Source organism: Schistocerca serialis, chromosome 4 (assembly GCF_023864345.2).
Source record: "Schistocerca serialis cubense isolate TAMUIC-IGC-003099 chromosome 4, iqSchSeri2.2, whole genome shotgun sequence".
Taxonomy (NCBI): Eukaryota; Metazoa; Arthropoda; class Insecta; order Orthoptera; family Acrididae; genus Schistocerca; species Schistocerca serialis.
This window is the reverse complement of record NC_064641.1, coordinates 692,752,536-692,773,755: the sequence shown is the minus strand read 5'-3', so window position 1 is coordinate 692,773,755 and position 21,220 is coordinate 692,752,536. Positions and strand designations below refer to the sequence as shown.

Below are 21,220 nucleotides of genomic sequence, written 5' to 3'. Positions count from 1 at the left end.
AGTCAAATGAAATTCTTATCACAGTAAAAAAAGGCATTTACGATTTTTTATAATAATAAGAAAAATAAAAATTACGTCTTCTCACTTTCATCGTATCGTGGGCCACGGAAAAGATACCGAAGTCTGAACAGCGCGACGGAGTTAACTGGGAAGAACAGTTATACGTTCGTATCAGTCCATGGGCTTGGCAGTTTACATTCGGCAGATAAATCCGCGCAGTTGCTGGAACTTCTTTGAAGTAACCGTCCGCCGCAGACGTGTAAGCGTTCCACTTCAGATAGGCTGATGCCGTCGACTGTAGTGGTGGTCCGTTTCTGCTAGACGCTGATATTGACGACAGCACTCTGTCACAGAAGAAATATACTGCTCTGAATATTATGACTAAAAGCAAGACACAGATGATGGCAGAGAACCCGGCAACTATTTCAAATACTGGTGGTAGAAGAAATTTTCTATTCTTGAATTCGGAAGAAATACTGATTGGTATGGCGTAGAGGTTGTAGGCACTGGACTCGTAATGGGAATGATCGGGACTCAAATCAACATTTAGCCATCCAGACGTACGTCTTTCGTAGTTTCCATACATAGTGAGGGTTACAAAAGTATTGGGATATCTTTTGGGGTATCGGACTTCCTTTTGTCCGAAGTAGTGTAACAACTCGACGTGGCATGGACTCAACAAGTCGTTGCAACTCCCCTTCAGAAAAATTGAGTCATGTTACCTCTATAGCCGTCCATAATTGGGAACGTGTTGCCGGTGCAGGATATATGCACCAACAGACCTCTCGAATATGTCCCATAAATGTTCGATGGGGTTCATGTCGGGCTAAGTGGGTGGCCAAATCATTCGCTCGAATTGTCCAGAAAGTTCTCCAGATCAATAGCGAACAGTTGTGGCCCCGTGATATGACACATTGTCGACCTTAAAAAATCCATTGTTGTTTCGCAACATGAAGTCCATGAATGGCTGCAAATGGTCTACAAGTAACCGAACATAACCAGGATGCAATCCATTCCATGTAAACAAAGCCCACGCCATTATGGAGCCACCGCCAGCTCGCACAGTGCCTTGCTGACAACTTGGGTCAAATGGTTCAAATGGCTCTGAGCACTATGGGACTTAACTGAGGTCATCAGTCCCCTAGTCCGCCCCTGGTATCTGAGTGCTCAGCGCGACGGAATGTAATTCCTAACGGCCCGGGTTCGATTCCCGGCTGGGTCGGAGATTTTCTCCGCTCAGGGACTGGGTGTTGTCCTTATCATCGTCATTTTCATCAACATTGACACGCAAGTCGCCGAAGTGGCGTCAACTCGAAAGACTTGCACCAGGCGAACGGTCTACCAGACGGGACGCCCTAGCCTCACGGCATTGCCATCAGTCCCCAAGAACTTAGAACTACTTAAACCTAACTGACCTAGGGACGTCACACACATCGATGCCCGAGGCAGGATTCGAACCTGCGACCTTAGCGGTCGCGCGGTTCCAGACTGTAGCGCCTAGAACCGCTCGGCCACCCCGGCCGGCTGACACCTTGGGCCCAGGCGTCATGGGATCTGCGCCACACTCGAATCCTACCATCAGCTCTTACCGACCGAAATCGGGACTCATCTGAACAGGCCACGGTTTTGCAGTCGTCTCGTGTCCAACCGATATGGTCACGAGCACAGGAGAGGCGTTGCAGGCATCAATAATAATAATTAGATCTAGACTAATATTAAAAATTGGAGCTGCACCATTTCACTTCTGGTTCCCAAAAGTTATAGGCGCATCTGTTAGCATTGGCACTTCCGTCGATCTTCTGCTGCCATAGCTCATTTCGCCGCACTGTCCTTACGGATACGTTCGCTGTACGTCCCACATTGATTTCCGTAGTTATTTCACGCAGTGCTGCTTGTCTGTTAGCACTGACAACAGTACGCAAAAGCCGATACTCGTGGTCGTTACGTGAAGGCGGTCGGCCACAGCGTTGTGCGCGGTGAGAGGTAATGCCGGAAATTTTTGTGTTGTCGGGAAACTCTTGACACTGTGGATCTTTCCGAAACGGAATGTCTCATGTGTCTAGCTCCAACTATAATTCCGTCTTCAAAGTCTGTTTGCAGCCATAATGACTTCGGAAACTGTTTCACATGAATGTTCTAATTGCAAATTACAGCTCCGCCAACCACAGCCGTTTTATACAGTACCTTGTGTTCGCGATGCTGCTGCCGTCTGTAAATGTGAATATCGCTAACCCATGACTCTCGTCACTTGTGGCAAAAGACTTTTCCTGAGAAAAGTTATCTACGGCTTGTACAAGCACGAGGCTGCAATTATGGGTGAAAGAATGTGAAAGGGAATCAAAAGTCAAGCGATTGAGAAAATATTGTAGATGTAGCGTATCCCCCGTATTATCCAATTATCCAATCTGTACATAGAGCAAGCAGTAACGGAAATCAAGGAGAAAAATGAAAAAATTAAAATCGAAAGAGGAGAAAAGAACCTTTGAGGCTTGCAGGCGACACTGTAATTCTGGCAGAGATGCAACGGATTTGGAAGAGCATTTGAACAAATTGGGAAGTATGCTGAAGAGAAGTTATAAGACGGACACCAACAAAAGTAAGACAAGGGTATTGGAAGCTAATCTAACCGAATCAGGCGTTGCTGAGGAAATTAGATAATAAGACACTAAAAGCAGAAGATGGGTTTTGCTATTTGGGGAGGAAATTAACAGATAATAGCGGAAGTAGAGAAGATATAAAATGCATACCGAAAATAGCAAGAAAAGTCTTCTGAAAACGAGAAATTTGTCAGCTTGATACATATATTTACGGGTTCGGAAGTCTCTTTGAACGTATTTGTCTGAAGTATGGCCTTGTTCGGAAGCGGAACGTGGACGATAAGCAGTTTAGACGAGAAGAGAATAGAAGCTTTTGAAAAGTGGTGCTACAGAACAATCCTGAAGGTTAGGTGAGTAGATCGTGTAAATGACGAAGGACAGACTAAATCGAGTTGGGGAGAAAAGAAATTTCTTGCACGACGTGTCAGAAAGAAGTAATCGGTTAACAGGACGCGTTTTGGGGCATCAAGGAATGGTCAGCTTAACAAAGTAAGAAAGCGTGAAGGGTAAAATTTGTTGAGGGAAACGAAGACTTGAATACAGTAAGCAGGTTCAAATGTATGTAGGCTGCATCAGATATGCAGACATGAAGAGGCTTGCACAGAACAGACTAGCGTGGAGTCTTCGTTACGAAGAACATAAAAACAACAGCACTCTTTCCAAAACCGAGGTTGTGCTCTGGATTGACTTCATCGTCGGCAGGACGTTAAACGTTTACATTATTTCTTTTGTCTTGTCGAAAGTGAAAAAAAAGTTAACTTTCTTATTATTATACCGACTGTCTTCAGGGAGATTTACTGGCTAGTAGTGCAGATTAGTTTTTGTAGATTAACAGGAAAATAGAAATTAATGGCTGCATGTTATTGTTGCCAGTGACGGGAGAACGTAAAGTACGTCAAGAATATGATAAACAAAACTAGGATAACGTTAACAGAGCTACAAATGCAGGGTGTTTGGGCTAGAGACATACAAAAACATTTGTTCATATTTCAGTACCTATTAAGTTTTATAAGTTGATTTGTCCAACGTTGTTCACAAGAGCTCAAACATTTTTATGCATTTTGGTACAGTTCAAAGATGACACCGTTTGTAGGTCGACAGATATCGAAACGGTGTTCCACTTCTCGCCACATGTTCGTAAGAATCACAGGTGCGGCTGCTACGGTCGCAGATTCGAATCCTGCCTCGGGTATGTATGTGTGTCATGTCCTTAGGTTAGTTAGGTTTAAGTAGTTCTAAGTTCTAGGGGACAGATGACCTCAGATGTTCAGTCCCATAGTGCTTAGAGCCATGTGAACCATGACAGGTGTTACCGCCTCTACTGCGGCCTAGATGCGTTGTCTCAAATCCACATCTCGAACCGTTGTTTTGTAAACAATGTTCTCGATAAATCCTTATGCACCGAAATCCAGCGGAGTCAGATCGGGACACAGAGGGGCCAAGCAATGGGGACTCTTCGCCTTCCGATACAACGTTCAGGAAACGTCTCATGGAAAAATGTGGTAACATCTCCATGAAAGTGGGGAGGGGGGCACCATTCTGCTGGAAAATGACGTCAGGATGCATCTGCAGAAGTGCATAGTTCTCCAACTTGTCGAAGTGGATGTGACCTGTTACTGGTGCGCATGCGCCATGCGACTCAGTGCAGTTCATGAAACTGTGAGGGTCACATCTTCGAGAGCGTCTGTCGATTGCGTCGCAACCCAACAACATAAAATGTCGTGTTCTTTTGTTATAAGGATTCGTTTTTTGTATACCTCTAGCCCGGAGATCCTGTAGTATCGAGTTTATGAATGAATGCTGCACAGCAACACGAAAGTGTGCGTATTTAATTCAAAACGTTTTACTCTAAGATGGCGGGTCGATTAAACTGGAAACCAATAGGCTGTAGACACTGAACAACGGCTGGTTATGAGACACTTTACTATATGATGGACACAAGTTATCTCCAACCAAATCACGTAAACCTGTGCATCGCGGAAGTGTATGTGGAGCGGGTAAGCTGTAAGTCGCGAAGAAAATAATATGGGACAGTTTCTAAAATGAGACATCCGCAATGCTGCACAGGGAGCTAGGCCAAAGCACGCATATGAGAGCAACAAGCAGCAGACAGGATCAAGCAAGGTGGGAAGGCTTGGCAGGAGATCAAGGGCACGGCACAGAGCGGAGCGCAGTGGCGGAAGTCCCCAGAGGCCGTCTTGCTCCACGTAGGAGTCGCAGGACCTTCACTGATTGAAAAGCATCGCTTCGAGATTTTGCGTGAACTCACAGTGGGTTAAGGTTCAAATGGTTCAAACGGCTCTGAGCACTATGGGACTTAACTTCTGAGGTATCAGTCCCCTAGAACTTAGAACTACTTAAACCTAACTCACCTAAGGACACCACACACATCCATGCCCGAGGCAGGATTCGAACCAGCGACCGTAGCGGTCGCGCGGTTCCAGACTGTAGCGCCTAGAACCGCTCGGCCACCCTGACCGGCTGTGGGTTAAGGCAATAACGTAAGATGGTGAAACTTCCGTATCATTCGTTAATACAGGCTTGTTGTTGTTATTGTTGTGGAATATTTATGCCAGTCCATCCTGCGAAAGGCTCATACATCTGATTAACTACCACAACCTACATCCATTCCAACGTGCTTACGGTAGGCAAGCCTTGGTCTCGCTGTATAATTTTTATACTTCCCACATTTCTTTGTGCATCAGTACGAGTGCTGTCAACCGATCCCTTCTTTTACTCGAGTGGTATCATAAATTTCTTTTCTCCGCAATCCGACTCAGCGGATAGTGTTTGTTGTAATCTCAGGCTTTTTCTATGAAAAAATTCTAACCAGTCATTACTGAAAACAGTTTTTTTTCGTTAGCATATACCCCGTGTAGTTTGGGTTCCACTGTGCATGCCATTTCCACCTGGCGCCTCAGTTGGACCAGCGTTCGTGCTGGACGTGCAGACCGCGTGAGACGACGCTTCATCCAGTCCCAAACATGCTCAATGGGGGACAGATCCGGAGATCTTGCTGGCCAGGGTAGTTGACTTACACCTTCTAGAGCACGTTGGGTGGCACGGGATACATGCCGACGTGCATTGTCCTGTTGGAACAGCAAGTTCCCTTGCCGGTCTACGAATGGTAGAACGATGGGTTCGATGACGGTTTGGATGTACCGTGCACTATTCAGTGTCCCCTCGACGATCACCAGTGGTGTACGGCCAGTGTAGGAGATCGCTCCCCACACCATGATGCCGGGTGTTGGCCCTGTGTGCCTCGGTCGTATGCAGTCCTGATTGTGGCGCTCACCTGCACGGCGCCAAACACGCATACGACCATCATTGGCACCAAGGCAGAAGCGACTCTCATCGCTGAAGACGACACGTCTCCATTCCTCCCTCCATTCACGCCTGTCGCGACACCACTGGAGGCGGGCTGCACGATGTTGGGGCGTGAGCGGAAGACGGCCTAACGGTGTGCGGGACCGTAGCCCAGCTTCATGGAGACGGTTGCGAATGGTCCTCGCCGATACCCCAGGAGCAACAGTGTCCCTAATTTGCTGGGAAGTGGCGGTGCGGTCCCCTACGGCACTGCGTAGGATCCTACGGTCTTGGCGTGCATCCGTGCGTCGCTGCGGTCCGGTCCCAGGTCGACGGGCACGTGCACCTTCCGCCGACCACTGGCGACAACATCGATGTACTGTGGAGACCTCACGCCCCACGTGTTGAGCAATTCGGCGGTACGTCCACCCGGCCACCCGCATGCCCACTATACGCCCTCGCTCAAAGTCCGTCAACTGCACATACGGTTCACGTCCACGCTGTCGCGGCATGCTACCAGTGTTAAAGACTGCGATGGAGCTCCGTATGCCACGGCAAACTGGCTGACACTGACGGCGGCGGTGCACAAATGCTGCGCAGCTAGCGCCATTCGACGGCCAACACCGCGGTTCCTGTTGTGTCCGCTGTGCCGTGCGTGTGATCATTGCTTGTACAGTCCTCTCGCAGTGTCCGGAGCAAGTATGGTGCGTCTGACACACCGGTGTCAATGTGTTCTTTTTTCCATTTTCAGGAGTGTAGATAGGGGTACATCATTCGTGGAAGAAACCGGGAGAACTAAGATTTCCTTTTTTTGTTTTTTTTTGTTTTATTGCACTCCCGCTTATTTGTTGGGCGTAAAATATTGATTCTCTTCTTAAACTCTTTCTGCGTAATATATGTCTGGGAAAGAAGCAACACCTCTACCATTTTGGTAACTGTGAGTGCTCTTTTGTTTTCATCCTTTATCGTAATTTCCGTAGGTATGCAAACTCATGGCATAGCGATATAAATTGTAACAAAACTTTGTTTCGCTAAACATGAACGGCGAAACACCGACACATACAACCCACGCCACCTTGTCAAACATGCCGTTAATCAACATTTCCCTCAAGCACGTCAAACACGCGCTATGTTTGTCAATTACTTCAAACGGCGCCGAAACCGGTCAAATATTTGACAAATCTAGTAAAGTTTGATAAATTGTTTGGTCGCATACGGGATGCACCACCTATCTGTAAATTATGTAAACTTTGTTGCATGTGTGTGATCGTACTTTAACTGTTTGTGTATGGGAGTTTCTGAGGTGAAAAAGTGGGGGCCAGCCCAGGATTTGCGTAAAGGAGCGTGGGAAACGGCCAAAAAACCACAGTTAGGCTGGGTGATGCACGGGCCATAATTGATCCGGGTCTGACACACTATCCTGTGTGCTGCGCGTTGCGCTATACACGAAGATAGATGAAGAAAAAAAGAAAAAAAAGAAACCTTGCCCTTAATGTAACGAAATTTATGGTTGTGCACATCACGAAACCTAAAAACGTGGAACACTCTGACTTTCAGATTAACGGGATTAACGAGCCACAACTGGATTGTCATCTCATACAAATATTTAGGAGTAACGGTGTGTAGACATGGTTCAAATGTTCAAATGGTTCAAATGTCTCTGAGCATTATGGACTTAACATCTGAGGTCATAAGTCCCTTAGAACGTAGAACTACTTAAACCTAACCAACCTAAAGACATCACACACATCCATGCCCGAGGCAGGATTCGAACCTGCGACCGTAGCAGTCTCGCGGTTCCGGACTGAAGCGCCTAGAACCGCACGGCCACCGCGGCCGGCTGTAGACATGTGAAGTGAAATGATCATGTAGGCTAAACTGGAAATAAAGCAGTGGCAGGTTACGATTGATTGGTAGCATTCTGGGAAATTGTGGTTTGTTTACAAAATATAACGTTCTGTTCTGGCTCGTACCCGGGTACAACTTAAGCGCATGGGACTTACGTCAGATTACGTTATATGCAAAAAGAAAGTGTGATAGATATAGTCACAGGTTTATTTAACTAGCAAAAGAGTTTAACAGAAATGATAAAAAACTTTTAACTGACGGACCTGTAGAGTATAGAAGATGAACATATTCAGCCAGTATAACCACTGAACTTTTAATCAAACTTAGACGTCACTAATTATAACTTTGAGCCGGCCGGAGTGGCCGTGCGGTTCTAGGCGCTACAGTCTGGAACCGCGTGACCGCTAGGGTCGCAGGTTCGAATCCTGCCTCGGGTATGGATGTGTGTGATGTTCTTAGGTTAGTTAGGTTTAAGTAGTTCTAAGTTCTAGGGGACTGATGACCTCAGAAGTTAAGTCCCATAGTGCTCAGAGCCATTTGAACCATTTTTATAACTTTGAACTTTGTAATGTGAACATGAGAAAGTGGAGGGGGAGGGGCAAGGGCACCCCATCAATAGTTTGTCGGGGGGGGGGGGGCGGCTCGACCGTGGGGTATGGAGAATTTTCAATATTTTGGAAGACGAATGATGATTTGTAAGTAGCCATAAGAAAGTTCCATTTGCGACTCAGCTAAAAACCTGCGCAATAGTGACTTTAAAGGAAAAACACCTGACTACACTGTATTTTTTCCTTTCCTTGAGTGCTAGGGGGCGGCCCTTCCCCTCGGGTATGGTCGCCCTTGGGGAGGAGAGAGAAAACTACTGTCAGATTAGAAATACGAAAGGAATACAAACGACGAAAACACGAAATAACAGAAGCAAAATATGAAATTTAGCTTTCAGATATTTCTGCAATGCATTTCGAAGGGTGTCCATGAAGTTTTAACTTTGACTTCGAAAAGAATTTAGTTGCGAAATCAATTTTTTGTTTGTTTGCTGGTACGTTTCTCCATTCCTGGGCCACAGTATCGCAGCACGCCGCTGAATCAGGTTAGTCCAGACGGCAAAATAAATCACATAGATTGGCCTACCACAGCTGCAACATTTCCAGTGCTGCCGGAAACAAACTGCCGCACGATACTTCACTTTATCAACTGTTTGTGCCATTTTGTTTTGGCGTATGTAGCAGCGTGCCATGGAACTGCGGCGCAGTGATTTCATTGTGTACAAGGACAGCAGATATGAAAAAAAACGTAACACTATTATTTCGAGGTGATAATTGCATCTTTATCACTTTCCCTTGTACTTATGCAATACGATTCTGTGACGGAACTGGTGCCCGCGCTATTCTTATAACAGTCCTGCATGAAACAAAACATTTTCCATGTACATTACGCCATTGCCGAATTCCCAGCGTCCACTCTGTAGAATCCATTGGCAGACCCTGGCACATGGTGCACATCAAGGAGTCAGTGGCGGGAAAGAGCTCTGGAACAGAGGAGGCTCTGTTTACGTCATGCAGGCGGTTCAGAGACTGGTGGAGGGTGGTGCAGCTGGAGAGGTTGGCGTTAATTTCCCGTGCAGAACTGGCTGTCGTCAGCGTTCGCGTCACCCACTGCCACGCACCAGCACAGCTAGCGAGAACTCTCATGCTCATCGTTTACATCAGGGATAGTCAACGCTTTTTACCTGCGGCCCACTTCTGCGTGTCTGATAGCAGTAGAATTTTCTAACCGCTTTCTTAGTAATGTTGGTTTAAAAATGACTCTGATCACTATGGGACTTAACTTCTGAGGTCATCAGTCCCCCTAGAACTTAGAACTACTTAAACCTAACTAACCTAAGGACATCACACACATCCATGCCCGAAGCAGGATTCGAACCTGCGACCGTAGCAGTCGCGCGGTTCCGGACTGAAGCGCCTAGAACCTAAGGACATCACACACATCCATGCCCGAAGCAGGATTCGAACCTGCGACCGTAGCAGTCGCGCGGTTCCGGACTGAAGCGCCTAGAACCGCTCGGCCACCATGGCCGGCAGCTGCTTTCACGTAGGGTATTTCTTCATTGATACGTCGGGAGAACAACAAGTTTCACGTATTGAATCCTGACTGAATACGAGTGGTCACTTGTATTTCTTCACAAAAAATACAACGTGAGATTGCAGTGACGTATTATGTGGTGGTTATTAATTTCAAAAAAATAAGATAAAGTACTCGCAGTAAACAGGAAGATTTTGTATATCCGCACCCAGCGAAACTGCTGAATCTTAAAAAAAAGGGAAAAATTAGCATTTAAACTCTGATTATTACCCACTGAAGCTACTTACGTACGTTAAAGCTGTTTCGCATTTGATATCTCAGAGAGTTTCTGGCGTCTGCAGGAACATGTGCGAAGCACTTCAAGAACTATATTAAATAAAATATGAGGAAGTCAATGTCAATAAAGTGTGTGATCAATGAAATACGAATATATATACACAACTTCCCACATAAGCTACGTGATAAAATCTATTGTGAAGTTTGTTAGAGGCCAGGTAGCGTGACAGCGGGACAATGGTTTTCATGAAGTCAGTTGCTACATCAAAAACTTCTAAAATAACAGTGATACATCAGCCATGCAACTGCAGCTATAGTGAACGTAGCAACGTGAATGAGTGGTCTTCCGTATATTTTTCATTTGAATCAGCGTAAAATACATAATAGTAGGTTTTTATTTTCAAGGAAATTTATTGTTCTGCTACCTTTTTATAAAAATAAACACATAGGTTCTGGTTACTCACTCTGTTTCTGTCTGATGAGAGAATCCAATGATTTTATCGTCTTCCTCACGCCTTCGGCAATTATCTAACAGTCCTAATTGTTTTTGTCCGGCAAATATGCTGTGAATGTTATGCTGTTTTGTTACCATTTATTTATACGATTTTTCGTGTGAGGGGCATATTTGTACGATATTTGCCTTAAATTTGATATATGTTCCCCATTTTGTATTTGCCGTTTCCGGTGGGAGAGTATTCACAGCCCTGATATTTACCTGACAGCTGAGGGAACCTCCGTGAAACCTTAGCTGGGGCATATCGTTGATTATGTCCTTTATTGTTTAATTTGCTGTGCTTCTAGGTATTCTTGCAGATTTCTTTCGTGTGCAATCACTTCGAAGTTTCTCTGTTTCCGTCTTGTGGGCTACTATCGCTATTATGTGTGGAGGATTTAGGTATTTATATCTTGCAATTTTCAGTTCTATATGAGTGTTTGTGATTTGTAGATTAATTATTGTTTTGGTTTGAACTGTGTCTCCGGCATATTTGGTAGTCTATTTTACTATCTTTTCCTCCATCGCTTCAGTTTTGAGCGTTGTATGTAATTTTGCAGTTGGTGAGTATGGAAGTCATCCTACAGAGCGTAGCGTTCTTCTGCCTGCATATTTAATTTATTGCATCGTGTATCGTGTCCGATCCTGCTTGCGACATGTATTCGAGTATGGCCCTGATCTATTAGAGTATGGCCCTGATCAGAATGTACTAAACAAACAGAGTGCTTTCTGTAGCAATTCCTTCATTTCTGTGCTATAGGAATTTTACTTTGCCGAGTTTAGAGTTTGATACTGCATTTTCTGTTTTTTGGCTGGTATTGGTTTAGTTCGATCAGTTGACACTTTAAAGTTTTGCTTGGTTACATTCTTTTCCTCCGTAATTTGATTTCAACATTGTCTGAGTCCCGTGGTTTGCATTGGGTTAGATGCCTGTGTCGTGTTTAGTAATTGTAACTTCATTGGGTTTAGCCAGACGCGTCATTTCGCCCTCCATGCTTCTAGTATTTTTATATACTCGTACTTATTTGTCTCGGTACCTATAATGTAGATGGTTGCTGCACGACATCAGACAGCCAGGGTATAAGACTAGTTCTTGGCTTAATTCTGTTTGGCAATATCTGCGGTATATACCGTTCTACAGGAGGGGGCAATTTAATTGCTCCTCATGGCAATCCTGCTTGTTTTCGGGTTAGTGGTTTCCAACTTGTATTTTTTGTGGTTCTGCATTTTATTATTGGCAGTTTCTTTGGGTATTCCGAAAAGAGTAAGTTTACAGAACAGTTCTGTGTGCCAAACTTTAGTAAAGACTACGTGCCCTCCGAATCTTTCGCGGTGGCATGCCTGAATAAAATCTTTAGGGTTTTTCGCCATCGTCAGAAGTAAAAACGAGTGACTGCCGTGGCTGGCAGGGTGTTCCTCTTAAATAGGCGCGTTAGCGGCGTCTGGAGCCTTCCAGAGAGGGCCGCAGCGTGGAAAGGCAAATTGGACACCTCATACGAGTAGCAGCTTGGGCTGGCCGCGGGACCAGTGATGACGTCAGGTGGTGCGAGTAGCCTGCACCACGTTTGAAACTGACGCTCCCACCTCCCTGCAAGCGTCTAGCATTAGTATCTGCTTCCGCTCGATATCCAAATCTCCCCCCCCCCCCCCCCCGCCCCACTATGTCCTACTAAGTGTGTTTTTATTAAAGACTCTATATGAAGGGTGTTTTGATACTGGAGTGCGAACCGGAGGGGAGAAGAAGAAGAGGACGACCTATGACCACATGGATCCAAAATGTACAGCGCACAATGAGGAGAATGGGGGCAGAGGAAGAGGACACACAAGATCGAAACACCTGGAGGAATATTTTGAAAATATAGTTTAAGAACGTTTATTCTTTGTATTGTAATTTCCGAGTAAATTATTATGTTGGAGATAAGCCTCTGTAATGAGGAAAAGCTCAAAATAATAATAATAATAATAATAATAATAATAATAATAATAATAATGCCTACCAACAATATACAAAATATTAACTTCAGTCATAACACAGAAATTAATGACACATACAACACAGAACAAAATTATAAATGAAGAACAAAAAGGCTGTTGCAAAGGAGCACGAGGATGGAAAGAGCAACTGATAATAGATGCAGAGGTGACATACCAAGCTAAAACTAAACAAAGGTCGCTACACTACGCATACATTGATTACCGAAAAGCTTTTGATAGTGTACCCCACTCATGGTTACTACAAATATTGGAAATATACAAAGTAGATCCTAAATTCATACAGTTCCTAACAATAGTAATGAAAAATTGGAAAACCACACTTAATATCCAAACAAATTCAAATACTATCACGTCACAGCCAATACAGATTAAGCGTGGAATATACCAAGGAGACTCATTAAGTTCTTTCTGGTTCTGCCTTGCTCTGAACCCACTATCCAACATGCTAAATAATACAAATTATGGATACAATATTACTGGAACATACGAACACAAAATCACACATTTGCTATACATGGATGATCTAAAACTACTGGCAGCAACAAATCAACAACTCAACCAATTACTAAAGATAACAGAAGTATTCAGCAATGATATAAATATGGCTTTTGGAACAGACAAATGTAAGAAAAATAGCATAGTCAAGGGAAAACACACTAAACAAGAAGATTACATATTGGATAATCACAGCGACTGCATAGAGCAATGGAAAAAACAGATGCCTATAAATATCTAGGATACAGACAAAAATAGGAATAGATTATTTAATACAAATATTAAAGAAGAACTAAAAGAACAATATAGACAAAGACTAACAAAAATACTGAAAACAGAACTGACAGCAAGAAACAAGACAACAGCTCTAAATACTTATGCTATACCAATATTCACCTACTCATTCGGAGTAGTGAAATGGAGTAACACAGACCTAGAAGCACTCAATACACTTACACAATCACAATGCCACAAATATAGAATACATCACATACATTCAGCAACAGAAAGATTCACATTAAGCAGAAAGGAAGGAGGAAGGGGATTTATCGACATAAAAAACCTACATTATGGACAGGTAGACAATTTAAGAAAATTCTTTCTAGAACGAGCAGAAACTAGCAAAATACACAAAGCAATCACTCATATAAATACATCGGCTACACCACTACAATTTCATAACCACCTATACAACCCTTTAGATCACATAACATCAACAGATACGAAGAAAGTAAATTGGAAAAAGAAAACACTACATGGCAAGCACCCGTATCATCTAACACAGCCACACATCGATCAAGGCGCATCCAACACATGGCTAAGAAAAGGCAATATATACAGTGAGACGGAAGGATTCATGATTGCAATACAGGATCAAACAATAAACACCAGATACTACAGCAAGCATATTATTAAAGATCCCAATACCACAACAGATAAATGCAGACTTTGCAAACAACAAATAGAAACAGTAGATCACATCACAAGCGGATGTACAATACTAGCAAATACAGAATACCCCAGAAGACATGACAATGTAGCAAAAATAATACATCAATAACTTGCCATGCAACATAAAGTAATAAAACAACACGTTCCCACATACAAGTATGCACCACAAAATGTATTGGAGAATGATGAATATAAATTATACTGGAACAGAACCATTATAACAGATAAAACAACACCACATAACAAACCTAACATCATACTCACCAGTAAAAAGAAGAAATTAACACAACTAATCGAAATATCCATACCCAATACAACAAATATACAGAAGAAAACAGGAGAAAAAATTGATAAATACATCCAACTGGCTGAGGAAGTCAAGGACATGTGGTATCAGGATAAAGTTGACATTATACCGATTATACTATCAACTACAGGAGTCATACCACACAATATCCACCAGTACATCAACGCAATACAGCTACATCCAAACTTATATATACAACTACAGAAATCTGTAATTATTGATATATGTTCAATTACCCGAAAGTTCCTAAATGCAATGTAACATATACCGTACAGTTAAAAGGAAGTCACGCTTGGTCAAGATCCGCGTCACTTTCCATTTTTAACCAGACATGACGTCTGAGAAAGAAAAGAAATAATAATAATATGAAGGGTGTTCAAAAGATAAGGTACGAATCAACACTGTGGATGTAGTTGAAGTCTTAATTCAAAGTTAATCACCAGGTGCCTGAGCGCAACGATCCCACTGTGTCACGAGCCGAAGGATTCCCTGTTCACAGAATTCCTGTCACTGTGACTGGAAGCAGTCCTCCGCTGTGCTCTTCAGTTCGTCGTCCGAGTTTAAGCTCCTCCATATCAATTTTTTTCTTTTTAGCGAACCAAACGCATGAAAGTCCCAGGGCGACACGTCCGAGCTCTAATGTGGAGCTCAAGCTGTTCCCGCTTGAACTTGGCCATTACACTGCGTGTGACCGTGGATACAGTGGATATGCGCTACCATGCAGCAGAATCACTCCTTTCGTGAGCAGCTCAGGCCGTTTGCCCTTGATGGACTTAAACAGTACGTAGGCTACGGAGTGTCTCTCAGTACACGTCACTGTTAATAGTTTTTCCGTGCTCGAGAAATTCGATTACAGTCGGACCTCGGACGTCGAAAATGACAATGAGTATCACTGGCACAGCTTTGAATTTTTTAGGGCGGGGGCAGGGGGGGGGGGATGACTACGCATTCTTCCACTGCCTAGATGTCTCTCTACCTTATCATAAAGCGGTATATGCAAATTTCAACCGGTTTGGTTGTTACGATGTTTCGTACCTTTCATTTGAACACTCTTGGTATTGGGTTGATGCACAAGTTCGTGCCGTTTTTCCATAAGTTCAGAACACCCAAGAGATACAAATTAGAGAGACTTTAGTCATCTATGATATATTCTCATTCACTATTTACAACTGTCTGCCAACGCTGGAGTAACTTTCGACTCAGCGACTGCGGAAATCACGTGATTTTGAGGCGATAAACTCGTCGAGCCATGTTCGGAGTGCATCTTCATCCGGAAAGGTAGTTCCTTGAAGGTTCTTCGATAGACAGCGGAAAAGGTGAAAATCTGAGGGCGCCAGATCAGGTGGCTAAGAGATGACTTCCCAACTCCTGTATAGTGTTTTTTGTCTGTCTACCAGAATGCGGATGGGCGTTATCGTGGACTGGCATCACTTCTTGTAGTCCTGGTCGTTGTTCTTGGATTGCTTGTGCAAGATGTCTCAGTTGTTGACATTAAATATCAGCAGTTATGGTTACACTCAGGGACGCAATTCGTAGTACACCACACCGCCGTTGTTCCACCAGATGCGTAACATTATCTTTTGTGGATACGCACAGTTCTTTGTACGGGGAATTGCTACTTTGTTCGGTTTCAACAATTCTTTTTCTTTCTCGTCACCATTGAGGCTACAGGATAAAAATAGTTGGCGTTGTTCACGAACCTATTGACGAGCAAGCAGAGGTGCACATGTGGCCATCCGCTTACAAGGGGAGGCCGCCAATTGTGAAATTCAGATTCAATTCATACTGCGCATGATAAAAGCTCATGGCCAGAGGTGTAATGTGGCAAAGCACCAAGATGCACTTCTCAGCCGTTGTCGAGAAAATCGACAGTTAAAATAAACCGTCGCGGTGAAATACTCTCAACGATTAATGGTTATCGACAGCGTCGTAGCGCAGCGGTAAGCGCTCGGGTTCGTAATCGGAAGGTCGCCGGATCGAATCTCCCACCATGCAATTTTTTTTTTTAGTATTTGTTTTTTGTTATTCAAATGTGTCTATACACACACACACACACACACACACATATATATATATATATATATATATATATATATATATATATATAATTCCCGGCAATCAGTTGCAACAATTATGCATATAATAAGTTGTTGAAGGTCGTTTGTCGTGGAAAAACTGGCGACTTCGAACATCATTATGTTTTCCGCAAACAAAGTTGTATTTCACAAATGTTAACCACGTATAGTTAACGGAAGACGTAGAAACGATATTCCGAAACGAATACGTATAGCGTAAGTCAAACGTTCGAATTAGAATAGAGACCCCACGAACACAAATTTGCTGTGGCAGGTATGAAATACAAGCTCCGTTACTCGCTCGTTACACTTGAAGGACAGATGTTGAATGGGCCGAAACGAGCCGCCGCATAAAAGCGTAGTTGCCTGCTAACTTCGAAAGAAGGTAGATGCGGTCCCTAGCGCAACTTATAACATCGTCGAAAATCAGTGCGGACGTGAGAGCTTTGGTACACCCTGTTAAACAAACGGAAAAATGGAGGCGGTACAATTGGAAAGCGATCCGCCTTCACCAAAATGCATAAGCAATTCATTAATAGTTATACATAATTAGAATTACAAAAACCTAATAATAAAAAAAAAATGTTGCATGGCACGAGATTCGATCCGGCGACCTTCCGATTACAAACCCGAGCGCTTACCGCTGCGCCACGACGCTGTATAGAATTATTAACCGTAGAGGGCATTTCACCGCAACGGTTTATTTTAACTGTCGATTTTCTCGACAACGGCTGAGAAGTGCATCTTGGTGCTTTGCCACATTACACCTCTGGCCATGAGCTTTTATTATGCGCAGTATGAATCGAATCTGAATTTCACAATTGGCGGCCTCCCCTTGTTAGTTCTGTGATTTCGGCTTAGAGCACACACACACACACACACACACACACACACACACACACACATACATCCGATTTTTGAACCTTCCCCATTGCATGCAAATATCGCACGATGGTGGAATGATCGCAGTTCATCACATTTGTCACTTCTCGAGTACACTGACGTGGGATCATCGTGGATTAATGCGTTTAGACTACCTCCATCAAACTCCTAATGACTTCCTGAACGTGGAGAGTCACTAATGTCAAAACTATCCTCCTTAAAACGAGAAAACCATTTCCTTGCTGTGCTGTGTCCAATGGCATTATGCTCATATAAGCCACAAATGTATGTGGATGCCTCCGCTGCTGTCCCCCTCTATTGAACTCGAAAGAGAATATGTCGGAAATGTTCCGGTTTCTTTACTTGGCACTCCGTTTCCTAGCGTCCACAACTCCACTCACTATCTCGAAACGACAGAATGACTATATGTAAACTACAATAGGAACAATAAACTACAAATAAAAATGATAATCGATAAATGAACCCATAAAAATCGGAATACCAACATACAAAAGGAAACCGCTACGAACTTTTGCACCAACCCGATACTCTGAGGAGCCAAAGAAACCGGTACACCTACCTAAATCGTGTAGGGCCCCCGCGAGCACGCGGAAGTGCCGCAACACGACATGGCACGGACTCGACTAATGTCTGGAGTACTACTGGAGGGAACTGACACCATGAATCGTGCTGGGCTGCCCATAAATCCGTAAGAGTACGAGTGGTGGAGATATCTTCTGAACATCACGTTGTAAGGCATCCCAGATATGCTCGGTAATGTTCATGTTACGGGAGTTTGGTGGCCATCGGAAGTGTTTAAACTCAGTAGAATGTCCTTGGAGCCACTGTGGAGCAATTCTGGACGTGTGGGGTGCCGCATGGTCCTGCCGGAACAGCCCAAGTATGTCGGAATGCACAATGGACATGAATGGATGCAGGTGATAAGACACGATGCTTAAGTACGTGTCATCTGTCAGCATCGTATCTATACGTATCAGAGGTCCCATATCACTCCAACTGCACACGCCCCATACCATTACAGAGCCACCACCATCTTGAGCTGTCCTCTGCTGATATGCAGGGCCCGTGGATTCATGAGGTTGTCTCCATACCCGCACACGTCCATCCGCTCGATACGAGACTCGTCCTACCAGGCAACCGTTTCTAGTCATCAACAGTCCAAAGTCGGTGTTGACGGGACCAGGCGAGGCGTAAAGCTTTGTGTCGTGCAGTCACCAAAGGTATACGAATGGGCTTTCGGCTCCGAAAGCCCATATCGATGATGTTTCGTTGAAGGATTCGCACGCTGACACTTGTTGATGGCTCAACATTGCGAAAGGGTTGGACGTCTGTGACGCTGAACGATTCCGTTCAGACGGCCGGTGTCGCCGAGCGGTTCTAGGCGCTTCAGTCTGGAACCGCGCGACCGCTACGGTCGCAGGTTCGAATCCTGCCTCGGGCGTGGATGTGTGTGATGTCCTTAGGGTAGTTAGGTTTAAGTAGTTCTAAGTTCTAGGGGACTGATGACCTCAGAAGTTAAGTCCCATAGTGCTCAGAGCCATTTTGATTCCGTTCAGTCGCCGTTGGTCGCGTCCTTGCAGGATCCTTTTCCGGCCGCAGCGATGTCGCAGATTTGATGTTTTACCGGATTCCTGATATCCATGGTACACTCGTGAAATGGTCGTACGGGAAAATCCTCACTTCATCGCTGCCTCGGATATGCTGTGTCTCATCGTTCGTGCGCCGATTATAACACCAGGTACAAATTCATTTAAATCTTGATAACTCGCCATTGTAGCCGCAGTGACCGATGTAACAACTGCGCCAGACACTTGTTGTCTTATACAGGGTGGTCGGAAATTCCCGTTACAAACTTCTAGGACATGTAGAGGGTAGTGAGTACACAACATTTTGAATAATAACCCGTGTCCGGAAACGTATCGTTTCCGTTCAACGACAGTTTCAATCCAGATGATTATCTCGTCCACACCCCGTGAGGAATGTACTAAGGCGTGACCCAGTACAATTGTTGCAATCCATTTGAAAAGAATACTGACTCGTTCCGTTATTACTTACGCATTTGCGTTACAACTTACACCTTATGATTTACATTAGTCGACAACAAGAAGAACCCAGCATCTGCGGCACTAGCCGCAACTTACCGATGCATTACAACAGCGGCTCGATATGGCGACCACTAACGTTGTTACACACATGTATCTCCGAAACATGTTCTGCTACACTCTCTCCATCCCACCTGGTGTATCTTCAATGTCTTGTGCAGCGGCCAGAACTCGTGCCAGCAGATCTTCCTCTGTCTCTACAGGTGTCTCATAAATTAGGCTCTTTGGATATAATTGGAAGGAGAAACACCATTGGTCGTATTTTTTTGTTTTATTATCCGCAAAATCGATTTCCGGTCACTTAGTGACCATCCTCAGTGCTCTGAGCTTGTTGATACCAGTGCCTACCAATTTTAATTGTATATTACAGCACAGAGGATGGTCACTAAGCGACGGAAAATCGATTTTGCGGATAATAAAACAAAAAAATACGACCAATGCTGTTTCTCCTTCCAATTATATCCATTATCTGGTCGTGGTGCACAGAACAGTCCATGGAGTCGCCAATCAATAATTAGGCTCTTCATACGATCCCACAAGAAGTAGTCGATAGGGGTTAAATCCAGCGATCTTGGCGACCACACGGTTGGTCCACCACGGCCTATCCATCTTTCACCATACCGACTGTTGAGATGTCTCCGGAATGGCACAACTTCCAAGAGCGGGTCCATTACGTGTCGTAGGAAGACTAAGTATGCGGGACACGTAAGCTTGGATGGAATGAGGCATGGTCCAATCACATGACCGTCCAGAATACCTGCCCACACGTTAATTCCAAACCTGTCTTGAAATCCCTGAACATGCGTGGCATGAGGGTCTTCGTCCGCTCAGACATCGCTATTTCGAGCATTCAGAACATAATCCCTTGTGAAGCTACATTCAACTGTGAAGAGAACTCGATGTGGAAACAGGGGCGCGTCGATGCAACATTGCAGGAACCATGTGCAGAAGGCGACGCGTTGTGGAAAAGTCTGCTGGACCCATAGCGTGTACCCTTTGTAAGTAGTACGGATGTGATTGTTGCTCGTGCAGGACGTCCAAGACGGTGCTGTGACTTCAGTGTATATGGAGCAGTAAGACTGTTGCTGCGTCGCCAGGGTTCAGCGCTTCTGTGCTCGTACTTACTAATTTAAGTATGGTGTCTGCGACTTTTTTTTTTTTTTTCGGAAGCCCGTCTGTTGTGTATCCGAGGGGAAGGAGGTTCGTATACAGTGTAATGTAGCCTCGGATGGTGTTGCAGGTCCGGCGCCCCGCCGCCACCATGCCGACGTCGCACATACCGCGCTACACGTCGACGTCGTCGGTGTCGCTGCGTCTCGGCACGCCCACGGCCGCGAGCACGCCCACCACGGAGGCCGAGCGTCGCCGCAGGATCGCCGCCGTCGATTCGCAGCGCAGTGAGTACCCCTCTCTCTCTCTCTCTCTCTCTCTCTCTCTCTCTCTCTCTCTCTGTGTGTGTGTGTGTGTGTGTGTGTGTGTGTGTGTTATCGCGTGTGAGTGAGTGTGTGCGCGCGCGTCGTGCGCCCCTGCCATCAGTCTTCTGACTGGTATGATGTGGCTTGCCAGTACTTCCTCCCCTGTGTCCATGTCTCCAGAGAGAAGCACTTACGCGCAACGTTCTCGATTAGTTTTTTTAAATATGTGTAGCTGTCCAGGAAAGCATCCCCACTTAGTTGAGTCGCAATATTTTCTAGTTTCACTTCACTATACTCAATGTTTCACCTGTATGTTTACAGTCTTAGACACCTAAATCAGTCACAACCATTTGATGAGTGATTCAAATCGATATT

The 21,220-nt window shown here is 44.6% G+C and overlaps 1 protein-coding gene across 1 annotated transcript in view; it reads left to right on the top strand.

Moving 5' to 3' along the window:
- LOC126473194 (shootin-1-like) overlaps positions 1–21,220 on the top strand; it is a 301,192-nt gene that overhangs the window by 224,739 nt on the left and 55,233 nt on the right. Inside the window, exon 3 of the mRNA XM_050100089.1 lies at positions 20,671–20,827. Within this exon, the coding sequence (XP_049956046.1) occupies positions 20,692–20,827 (136 nt within the window). The 5' untranslated portion in view covers positions 20,671–20,691. The remainder of the gene's footprint in view (positions 1–20,670; positions 20,828–21,220) is intronic.